General features: G+C 36.4%; 1 protein-coding gene across 1 annotated transcript in view; it reads left to right on the top strand.

Annotated features, from left to right (window-relative positions):
- Positions 1-12,326, top strand: part of CFAP44 (cilia and flagella associated protein 44) — a 150,807-nt gene that overhangs the window by 72,045 nt on the left and 66,436 nt on the right. Inside the window, exons 19-22 of the mRNA XM_011940574.1 lie at positions 2,157-2,427; positions 4,836-4,891; positions 5,055-5,217; positions 9,504-9,634. Coding sequence (XP_011795964.1) covers positions 2,157-2,427; positions 4,836-4,891; positions 5,055-5,217; positions 9,504-9,634 — 621 coding nt within the window. The remainder of the gene's footprint in view (positions 1-2,156; positions 2,428-4,835; positions 4,892-5,054; positions 5,218-9,503; positions 9,635-12,326) is intronic.

Genomic DNA, 12,326 nt, shown 5'->3' with positions numbered 1-12,326 from the left:
AAAAAAAAAAAGAAAATTCTTTTCTTTAAGAATATTGAATATTGGCCCCTACTGTCTTCTGGCTTGTAGGGTTTCTGCAGAGAGATCTGCTGTTAGTCTGATGGGCTTCCCTTTGTGGGTAACCTGACCTTTCTCTCTGGCTGTCCTTAACATTTTTTCCTTTGTTTCAACCTTGGTGAATGTGACAATTATGTGTCTTGGGGTTGCTCTTTTCAAGGAGAATCTTTGTAGTGTTCTCTGTGTTTCCTGAATTTGAATGTTGGCCTACCTTGCTAGGTTGGGGAAGTTCTCCTGAATGATATCCTGAAGAGTGTTTTCTAACTTGGTTCCATTTTCCCCGTCATTTACAGGAACACCAATCAAACGTGGATTTGGTCTTTTCACATAGTCCCATATTTCTTGGAGACTTTGTTCGTTTCTTTTTACTCTTTTCTTTAATCTTGTCTTCTTGCTTTATTTCATTAATTTCATCTTCAATCACTGATATCCTGTGTTCCACTTGATCGAATCAGCTATTGAAGCTTGTGCATGTGTCATGAAGTTCTCGTGCTGTAGTTTTCAGCTCCAGGAGGTCATTTAAGGTCTTCTCTACACTGTTTATTCTAGTTTGCTATTCATCTAACCTTTTTTTCAAGGCTTTTAGCTTCCTTGTGATGGGTGAGAACATGCTCCTTTAGCTCAGAGAAGTTTGTTATTACCAACCTTCTGAAGCTTACTTCTGTCAACTCATCAAAGTCATTCTCCGTCCAGTTTTGTTCCACTGCTGGTGAGGAGCTGTGATCCTTTGGAGGAGAAGAGGTGCTCTGGTTTTGGAATTTTCAGCTTTTCTGCTGTGGTTTCTCCCCATCTTTGTGGTTTTATCTACTTTTGGTCTTTGATGTTGGTAACCTACAAATGGGGTTTTGGTGTGGGTATCCTTTTTGTTGATGTTGATGCTATTTCTTTCTGTTTGTTAGTTTTCTTTCTAACAGTCAGGGCCCTCAGCTACAGGTCTGTTGGAGTTTGCTGGAGGTCCACTCCAGGCCCTGTTTGCCTGAGTATCACCAATGGAGGCTGCAGAATGGCAAATATTGCAGAACAGCAAATATGGCTGCCTGATCCTTCCTTTAGAAGCTTCATCCCAGAGGGGCACCCACCTGTATGAGGTGTCTGTTGGCCCCTACTGGGAGGTGTCTATCAGGCTACATGGGGGTCAGGGACCCACTTGAGGAGGCAGTCTGTCTGTTCTCAGAGCTCTAACGCCATGCTGGGAGAGCCACTGCTCTCTTCAGAGCTGTCAGACAGGGATGATTAAGTCTGCAGAAGTTGTCTGCTGCCTTTTGTTCAGCTATGCCCTGCCCACAGAGGTGAAGTCTATAGAGGCAATAGGCCTTGCTGAGTTGCAGTGGGCTCCGCCTAGTTAGAGCTTCCCAGCTGCTTTTTTTTACCTAGTCAAGCCTCAATAATGGCAGGTGCCCCTCCACCCTCCAGGCTGCAGTGTCACAGGTTGATCTCAGACTGCTGTGCTAGCAGTGAGCAAAGCTCCATGGGCGTGGGACCTGCTGAGCCAGGCATGGGAGGGAATCTCCTGGTCTGCTGGTTGCTAAGACTTTTGAAAACACAGTATTTGGGCAGAAGTGTACCGTTTTTCCAGGTACAGTCTATCACAGTTTCCCTTGGCTAGGAAAGGGAAATCTCCCAACCCCTCGAGCTTCCCTGGTGAGGCAACACCCTGCCCTGCTTCGGCTTGCCCTCCGTGGGCTGTACCCACTGTGCAACCAGTCCCCATGAGATGAACCAGATACCTCAGCTGGAAATGCAGAAATCACCTATCTTCTGAGTCGATCTTGCTGGGAGCTGCAGACCAGAGCTGTTCCTATTTTGCCATCTTGGAAGCGACTCCCTTTAATATCTTCTTCTTATAAGTACACCAGGCAGACTGGATTAGAACCCACCCTAATGTTCTCATTTTAACTTAATTACCTCTGTAAAGGCCCTATCCCAATGCAGTTACATTCTGAAGTATTAGGTGTTAGGGCTTCAATATATGAATTTTGGGGGTGTACAATTCAGTCCATAACAACTTTGTTATTTATTCAGCCACTTGTCAATTAACTTGAAATTAAGCATTATTTTCAGATTAATGGGAAGAACAATTTACATTTTTTGTTTCATAGTATTAACAAAGTTATGATGTTTTGTGGAATGAAAAATGGAGCAATTCGAGTCTATGTCCTAAATCAGAATGATCCTTCATTGACCAGTTTGGTGGACTACTGGCACTTCAATATGCATGACAATAATTATGGATGTATTAAAAGTATGGCTAGTAGCTTTGATGATCGTTTTTTGGTGACTGTTGGAGCAGATGGTAATATCTTTGTTTTCAACATTGTTTCTGAATTTATGCTAAGGAAAGACATCAAGGCCAAACTGCCATCTCCCAGGGTATGTAAGTAATTAACCAGTTAATTAATAACAAACTTTATTTAAAAATAATGATATTAAAATTGTTCATATTCTTTAAAAATTAAAATTCACATTCACCTTATAGTCTAATCTTCCTGCTAGTATTATAATTTGACTTTCTGGTGCTTCTATATCAAGTATTAAAGGTATTACATTCCCCTTATTATTAAAGATTGTAATTCCCCAGATTAAAAAAGAGTGTGTCAGTTTTTCTATGTAGTCAAAAGTTTGTATATTAAAAAAACTTTCTTAATCAGTTTTTTTTTCAAAGTTCACAATTTTTCAGATTTTCTTTTGCTTTTCATTTATTCATTCACTCATTGTAAGGGCTGATATAGGACATATGCCATAAAGTGTGGTTTTGATAGGAGTTGCAAAAATATAGTTGTTTTTAGTATTAGAATGAAACAATGTAGGTCATGATCAAAGATTCAGTATATTTTTTTAAAAGCAGAACTAGATTTTTGGCTTTATGATGAAATTTGAGGGTTCAGATCCCCAAATTATGTCCTTTTTCCTGTCATAGAACTTGAATTTTATATTATCAAAGCAAGTTATTTGGATAAATCAGAAGTTAATAATCTTTAGAATTGCTCCTAAGGAGAAAGGAGTTGTACTAGAAAGATTATAGCTAAAATTCCTTTGAACATATTGGCTTCCCATTTAGCAGGTAGCCTACTTCAAAGTACACATAAAGAATATAGGGAAGATATGAGTAGGTCGATTTTCATTTCTTCTAATAGCAAAATTTGGAGTATGGGCTGCTGTTTAGAGAGGGTCCAGCTCAGAAAAAGGAATTACAGGAGGGAAAGTATATGAACAAGAAGAAAATGCCTTTCTACCTGGTGCCAGTCCTCTCTACAGAAACCCATATTGGATAGAAAAATATTTATTCCACATTTAAATTTATGGCTGCAATCAATATTTCTGAAATCACTGAAGCAGACATTGCTTTTAAGAAAGAAAAATTAGAAAGAATTTAAAACAAACAAACAAACAAAAAACCCAGAAAACAACTAAGCTCAGCACTGGTCTGAGGTTCTTACCTTACTGTACTTTAGAATCAGCTGGGGAGCCCTAGAAGTACAGATGCCAGACCCCACCCAAGAACAATTAAATTAGAATCTCTGAAGGTGAGGCCCAGGCATCAGTATTGTATACAGTAACCTTCATGTGATTCTAATGTGCAGCTAGGATTGAGACCCATTGGCATATATTTTGGAACTGATTGGCATATTTTTGGAACTTTGTTTAACTCAACTTTATTGGAAGCAGCTGTGGCCAGGAGACAATTGCCCCAGTGTCAGCATCAAATCCTGGAAGTCACACTGATATTAGAAAACCAAGGTACTTAGCTCTGGCCAATAAAAGAATAAAAAATAAATAAAATTCAATAAATTTTTGTCCTAAGCGATTAATAGTCAGTACAATTTATTAGCCATTACTGTCTCCTATATTGATCATATTTTATGACTTTGCTTTTATTAAAGTCATAAACCTTGACTTCTGTAAAAATATGTAGATTTACATTTCATACATATAAAGATTAATAAAACAACTTTATCAAAAGAGAATCTTTATTTACTTACAACAAATGACAACAAAACAGAGACCTATCTTCTATGAAAGAGAGTATGGAATAAAGTTTAGTTTTATTTATGAACTGACTAGTTAGCAAGCTAAGACTATTTTGTTCACTGGGTTATAATTCTCCTTCTTTAATATCACAGACTAAGACATTTTATAGCACAGTACCTGAATAAACAGAGTACTTTTAAGTGATTTAGTTCTTAGTTCCCCCAAATTTAAACTGATTTCCTTTCTGAAGGGAGATTTGTATTTCTGATTTCCTATCTTTCTCTTTCAAGGAGGGGGATTACATTGTTCTTTGCATTTTCCACTTTATGTCTTCCTTTGAGAAGATGATATAAAATGCTTACTTAAAATTTAAAAATATATATATTGAAATATTTCTAGGACACACTGAGGTATTTGGACAAATGATTCATGTGATAAAGGGATATACTAAAAAACAGCATTTTGAAATAAATGGTCTAGACTTTTGTGAATTCTGTGTCAATAGCATATGAACATTAGTAATTTACATTTTGAGGGGAAATTATGGGGATATTAACATTTTGTAAACATATGATTAGGTTAAGACTTTTCCTATGTACTCCTTCAAATAAAGCAGAAATGAATAAGTTTAGTAAACTGCAATTTTTTCCTTAGATTTTTGTGAAACTGTTTTTCAGACCTACAGTTATTAGAAATTGGCAGGAAAAAAAACCGAACCAATTTGAATTTTTAATTTACTTCTTCCTAGATATTTTATGGAAAATGCTATGCAATTTTAAAGGGCTAACCTTTTACTTCCCTTCTTATAGTTTGGAATTGAAACAGAGCCAATTCCAGAAGACATTGAAGATCCCAAAGCCTACAGGTATGGGAATTTTTGATAAATACTGACTAGACCTGAGATTTTGCAAAACAAATCAACAGTGCAGAAGTTGACCAAGTTTAATGAATTTTCAAATTATTGAATACTAATTTTCTCTGCTGTTTCTGTATCACAACCTGTTACTGTTTTAAATTTCTGTTTTCAGTATCGAGAATGCTAGGAGAAAAAGAGAACATGACAAGTTAATGAAAGAAGTGGAAGAAATAAAGGCACGGAAGAGAGAGCAAATCAGAGCTTTGAGGATTAAATTTTGTAAACTATTAGAAATGAATGAAGAATTACCAAAGCATATGCAGTTTAAACGAACAGTAAGCCTAATATAAACTTGATTTTTATTTTAACATATGCTCTTTCTGGATAGAGATGACTATTTTCCCAACAAGTAGAAACACTTAAAATCATTTTTCTTTTCTGTTTGTTTCTTTCAAAATTTCAATAGCCATTTATTTTGGGCATCTTTTAATTTGTATGTGGGGTTTATCTATTTTAATCAGTTAAGATTCTTGTTGATACAAATTGTTTTACATCAACTGTTGTCATAGAACACATGAAGGGAATACATGGGGAAGAAATAAAGTAGAACCCAAGAGTTCTTTTAAGTTTCCTGTTATAGAGACATGAATAACAGATACACTGAAGTATAATCAAAAATTGACCTGAAGCGTCCGGTGGCTGGCTTCATTGGGAACTATGGCTAAACGTCATCCCGATTTGATCTTTTGCCGCAAGCAGACTGGTGTTGCTATTGGAAGACTGTGTGAAAAATGTGATGGCAAGTGTGTGATTTGTGATTCCTACGTGCATTCCTGCACTCTGGTGCGCATATGTGATGAGTGTAACTATGGATCTTACCAGTGCTGTGTGATCTGTGGAGGCCCTGGAGTTTCTGATGCCTGTTATTGTAAGGAAGTGCACCATCCAGGAGAAGGCTAGGGATGGCTGCCCAAAGATTGTCAGTTTGGGTAACTCTAAGACAGACCTTTTCTATGAACGCAAAAAATATGGCTTCAAGAAGAGGTGTTGGTGGGTGGCCCCTTCCTCCCCTCCACATCAAGCTGCTGCAGCTGCCAGAAAAGATGCCTACTACTAGCAGCAGAAAGGGAGTGGAGCCCAGAGCATCACCAGGAGTGCCTTCTAGTGTACTGTCACCTTGCCACCCACTCCTCTCCCTTCACCCAGACACATAGAAGGGATGGAAAAGGATTCTTCACAGAGCACTCCAGTACACTATATCAGAGAAAAATTGATAGATTAGCTAATGGTTTTTCTTGAATTTGAGAAGCAAAGCCCTGTTCTCCATATTGATATGTTCTCCCTCAACCAAGATCTTCTAAAAAGAAATAATATTTTAGTCTTCTGCTTGAGGAGTTGACTGTGAAGCTATGCCCAGTGAAAAATGTGAAACGTGTTCTTGCAGCAGCTCTGGTGGCAGTTATCCTCGAGGAAACTTCGGTGTGTGGTGGGAAGCTATCAGAACAAGAAACGTAGGCATTTAATCTTATCACACTTGTGCTGGTTTCATGTTATTTTCCTTCTGAGAAATTAGAAACCCTTTCTGTTGCTATTATATTAATAAAGTTGGTGTTTGTTTTCTGGTTAAAGAAATAAACAAAAGAAAAAAACTGTGGTCAGAATAGCAGGTCTTCAAAATATAAAGCAGAAAATAAAATACAGGTCTTTAGGCCGGGTGCGGTGGCTCATGCCTGTAATCCCTGCACTTTGGGAGGTCGAGGCAGGTATATCGCGATCAAGAGATCGAGACCATTCTGGCTAACACAGTGAAACACTGTCTCTACTAAAAATACAAAAAAATTTAGCTGGGCGTGGTGGTGGGCGCCTGTAGTCCCAGCTACTCAGGAGGCTGAGGCAGGAGAATGCCGTGAAACCTGGGAGGCGGTGTGCAGTGAGCCGAGATTGGGCCACTGCACTCCAGCCTGGGGGGCAGAGTGAGACTCCCTCTCAAAAACAACAACAACAACAAAAAAAAAACGGTCTTTATTCTACAATGTGTATAATTATATAATTTCTTATAAAGTATAAAATTACTTTAACACAATACCCAAAATAATAACAGTAGTCATTTTTTATAATTCCATAAGCATTTTAAATACAGACATGTTGAGATGGCAAAATTATGCTGTGCTATGCAACTTTTGCCTCAATTAATCACCTCACTAGCTCAGGCTGAATATTCACTCTCTGAAGCACTTCCTCAGGCATGCCAAAAGTAGGACTAGCAGATGAAATTACATACGTGGTTTATCTCTCTCAATCCAATGAAGCCTTTCAGTGATCTTCAGGACAGCCAGCACCCACCATGAATAGCATACACCTGGTAACTTCTCTGGCCTTCTATTACATCCACCCGAGGGTAACTCATTCACAAAACTACTAACCAAGTAAATCAGAATTTACTTGATGTAACTGACTTGGTAATAATCAGGAATCCTGTGCAACAATAAATGTACCCAGCATGGGATTCAGAACCTGGTCTGCAACCAAATCCACCATCAAAATTCATACACAGATAAAACAAATTCAACTGCCTTTTTTACATTAATAGCATCAAGCTTCCCCAGGAGAGCCAGTTTCCACCACACAAAAAGAGAATCTTGTATCAATTTCCCCCTACTTTATAAAAGTAGATTTTTCCCATCCCATGAAACAGCTGGTCTCTCTGCCCTGCACTGTGTTCATCCCTTATCTTTCAGTCTGGCCCCCTCTGGTCCAGTGCTTCTGTTTGCTGATAAAACTACCACAGTGCACGTTGGAACTTCCAGCAGACCATTAGCTCCAGTTAGAGCAGCTGCTCAGGTTGACCCCAAAAGTCTGCAGCAAGAGAACCATCTTCTTTCTATAGACTTGGAACATACTCCACAACTTTTTTACGTCGATAACATTAATGCTATCATACAGAGTAAGAATCTGGACAGCACTAAGAGTGTATAAAAGATGAGGATCACGTCTGATAATTAGCACTTATTCCACCAAACTCATGTTGGCAAGACTTAATAAATGTCAGAATTTCTTCACTATTCATGCAATGAAGTTGTCCCATGAGATCCAATACTGTCAGACCCCAATAGATGCCACTCATTCTCAAATACTCAGATATATAGTATTCATAATCATCTTTCTTTGAGCCATAGGATGTGATACAATCTACATGTTTCTCCAGTAATAAAGTATCTGGTGTATCTCACTTGATAATAATATACCCATGTCTAAGAGTGAAAAGCCAAAATCATCTTTAAGCTTCTTTTTATCTGGCCAGTCAGTATGTTTGCAGCAAATAAACTACTCTAGAACTTAACACACTGCTTGGTTTGGAAGCAGATGAACCTTTTTACATAATACAAAGTTTACTATTGGATTTACCTACCACACTTTTTTTTTTTTGGTAGCAAGATAAGACATAAGTATAGGTTTGAATCTGGTTATCAGCTCTTATTGTACTTAGCCAAAATACAATGGGTAGATACATGTATAATTTGATTATCTGTGGTTCTATTTCTATAATTTATCAGATCTATTGAAAAGACAGTACCTGGTTGATCTACAAAACTTTAAAAAAAATGATTTAATATAGTTGTAGCTATGGGGGCAATCACAAAATTGTTTAAACCAATTTTGTACTTTACCTTTTTTTTGTGACTTACTGCAAAGCCCCATGTACCTGCTAGTGGTTACCTTTTTTTCATTTTGTACCCCTTCCTAAATGGAGTTAGTTAACTATCTAATCAATTAAAAACCCATAATTCTTAATATACTCATGGATTACCCAGTCCTGTAGTTCTAGAAGCATTTTGCCAATTTCATATAAAAAAATGCTTTGGTGAAATCATGATTTAATCATGTTGGTTAAAAAAACCAAGTCAAAATAGTTAGAAGACCTTTATGCTGTTTTTCTAAGATAAATGTTGAAACTTCCAGAGCATGGGTAATAACATTTAAGATAAAAAACAACTGAGGCGAGTGCTGTGCTAAGCACTTTGTACACATCATTACTTAAATGAAACACAAACACCTCTGGAAAGAATAATTACTACTCACAATTTAGCACAGATATTGGCTCTGATATTTTTCCAGGGATGCAGGTAAGAAACAGGAGACCTCTTCTGGGAGAAAGTGGAGCCCTTTGTGAAGGAGATTCAACAAAAACTTGGTGATGTCAAGAAGACACCAGATACTGCTGTCTTTCCTGGGTGGGGTCACACCAGGGGGGATGTTCAGATAATGATCAGTTGCTATAAGCGTCTACCTCATGTCCAATTTTTATGTAATGGTGGTTTCTTTGAGAGTATTTTTTAAAACTGTGTACTCTCCAAATATTGATAGCATTCATTATTTTTATTGTGGGAAAAAAAATCTTAAACTGTGTAGCTCTATTTGCATTATTGTTAATTGTGAAGAACATTTCTCCTTATATTATGGAAGTAAAGTTAAAAATATGCTGTTTTTCTTCTGTAATAGACAGAGTTTATGATATTTGGGGAACAGTTATGATGCAACATGAAACTGGGGACAAAACTGAAATCTATGAAACAGAGTTGATGAAGTACCCATTGTGATAAACAGATCTTCTTATCTGCAGGATTTTGATGTAGATTCCAAAATCCGTGCTGAGATGCACAGAAAAACAGCTTTCAAAATTCAACAAGTGGAAAAGGAATTAGCTTGGGAGAAAGAGAAACATGAACTCGGCCTAATGAAGCTAAAGAATCGGTAGGATCCATATTCCCTACAAGCCAAGATGTTTGAGAGCACATGTTTGAATAACATAGTTTATAGTAGTGTCAGTGAAGTGGCCAGATAAGAGGGCTCTGGAAGTACCCACTGACTTGAAATCTCAAGGAATCCTCTTGTCACTGTTGCTGATCTTTTACTGAACTTTCTGTGTACTCCTTTCTAGTTTAAATGTGGGAAATTTGTTTAATATTTAGATTTTAAAATTATATAATACGTACTTACTTTGTCTTGATTAATTATGTATTTCATATCAAATTAATTAATGAACATGATGTATTAAGAAATAAAAAATCAAATGTAACCAAAGGACTTTAAACAAAAGACAACCAGAGGTGGCTCTGGTTTTATCCCTCTTATGCATCAATTTGACTTCCAGGGGAAATGATCTTTTTTGGCCATCTACTGAGATATAATTTACATAAGTAAAGTACATAAATCTTAACATCTTGAAAATTTTTTACAGATGTATAAATATATCTACTACTCAGAATAAGATAGAGAACATTTATAGCACTCCAGAAAGTTTCACCATGTCCCCCTCACCTCAGGAAATACTCTCCAAAGTTGAACCTTTATTGCCATATATTAGTTTTGTTTGTGAATTCCATATACATAGAGTGTTAGAGTATGGATTCTTTTGCATCTGACCTTTTTCTAAAACTCATATGATGTCTACGATTATCCGTGTTACATGTATCAGTAGTTCATTCTTTTCCACTGCTTTTTAATATTTCTTTAAAATGGTTATACCACAGTTTATCCCTTCTACTGTTAATAGATATTTGAGTTGTTTCTATTTTTTGGCTACCATAAATAATGCTACTATGAACATTGTGTATGTTTTTTGATGGATATAAGTGCTTATTTCTGTTGGCTATATACTCAGTTGTAGAATTGCTGGGCCATAGGTAATATGCCTGTGTAGTTTTGTTAGATCCTGTCAGTTTTTCAAAACGGTTTGAAAATTTACTTACCATCAATGTATGAGAATCCCAATTGATCCCCACTGTGTTACTGTCTTAGAGCTCCTGTACAAAAATACTACAAACTGATTGGCTTCAAACTGGTTATTTATTGTCTCACAGTTCTGGAGGCCAGAAGTCCAAAATCAAGGTGTCAGGCAAGTTGGTTCTTTCTGAGGACTTGGTGGGGGAGAATCTGTTCCATACCTGTCTCCAAGCGTCTAGTGGTTTGCCAGCAATCTTTGGTTTTCTTGGCTTATGAATCCATCACTCCAAATCCTCTCCTTTCACTCAATGTTCTCCCTGTGTCTCTTCATTATAGGTTTCCCTGTGTATGTCCATCTCTGTGTCCACATTTCCCCTTTTTATAAGAACACCAGTCATGTTTCATTAAGGCCTGCTGTAATGATCTCATTTTAACTTGATTGCCACTATCAAGACTGTATTTTCAAATAAGGTCACACTCTGTGGTGCTGAGAGTTAGGACCTCAACATAGCTTTCTGGGGGGACACAAATCCCAAAAATACTCATGCTTGGGATTGTCAGCCCTTTAAATTCCAGCTATTCTGTAGTAGCATCTCAGCATGGTTTAAATTTGCATCGCCCTGACGAGTGATGATTTTCAGCCCCTTTTCATATATTTACCAATCATTTGTGTATTTTCTATAGTTAGGTGTTCATTCCAGTCTTTTGTCCATTTTTAAAACTGGGTTGTAGGAATTATGTATATCTTCTGGATATGAGCTTTGGTTATTTATATACATGTATCATATGAGTGACTATGTATATAACATGTATGTATGTGTATATGTGTGTGTATGTGTGTGTGTGTGTTTGCACATATAAAATACCTTACTGTAGTATGTGGCTTTAGTTTCTTAATAGAGTTGTTTGTTGAATACAAGTTTTTTCTTTTGATGAAGTTCAACTTATTAGTCTTTTTTTAAAGATTAATGCTTTTGTGTTAAAGAACTTTTGCCTACTCCCAATTCATAAAATAATTCGGTGTTTTCTTCTAGAAACTCTATTGTTTTTCCATCTTTAATAATTTTTATGGGTGGTGTGAGATCATGTCATTTGCTTTTATATTGATATCCAATTGAGCTAGTATTGTTTGTTTAAAAGACCATCCGTTCCTTACTAGATTGTAGTGACGCTTTTGTCATAAGTCAGGTAACTGTACATGTGAGGGTCTGTTTCTGAACTCTTTATTCTATCTCATTGGCCTATCTGTCTATCCAGATGCCAGTATCACTCTGTCTTAATTAAATCTTGACATCTAATATTGTAAATCCTCCAGCTTTGTTATTCATCTCCAAGATTGATTAGGTTCTTTGCATAGAATTGACTTATCAATTTTTACAAAAAGTCTGCTAAAATTTGTATTGGCATTACATGGAATCTATAGAAATAATAGACATTAAGGAATAAATTCCTATTTAGGAATAATAGACATTTAAATAATATTTAAGTAAAAAATATTATCTTACCAAAAAAGATATATCTTAAAAAAGAATCAGTTTTAATATTTTTATAGTGGTTACAACCATATATCTAAATAATGTATTTATATGTATTTATTATTAGTCGTTTTTATTGACTTCCTAATGTGGTAGCTAAGGATTTTCCTCACTTTAACTTATGCTTTCCTCTACCTTCTTGAAAATGTAGAATATATTATAACAATTATATAAATTTTATATAT

The sequence above is a fragment of the Colobus angolensis genome, unplaced genomic scaffold, assembly GCF_000951035.1.
Source record: "Colobus angolensis palliatus isolate OR3802 unplaced genomic scaffold, Cang.pa_1.0 Scaffold190, whole genome shotgun sequence".
In the NCBI taxonomy this organism is placed as follows: Eukaryota; Metazoa; Chordata; class Mammalia; order Primates; family Cercopithecidae; genus Colobus; species Colobus angolensis.
The sequence above is the reverse complement of the archived record's forward strand: the minus strand, read 5'-3'. Positions and strand labels throughout refer to the sequence as shown.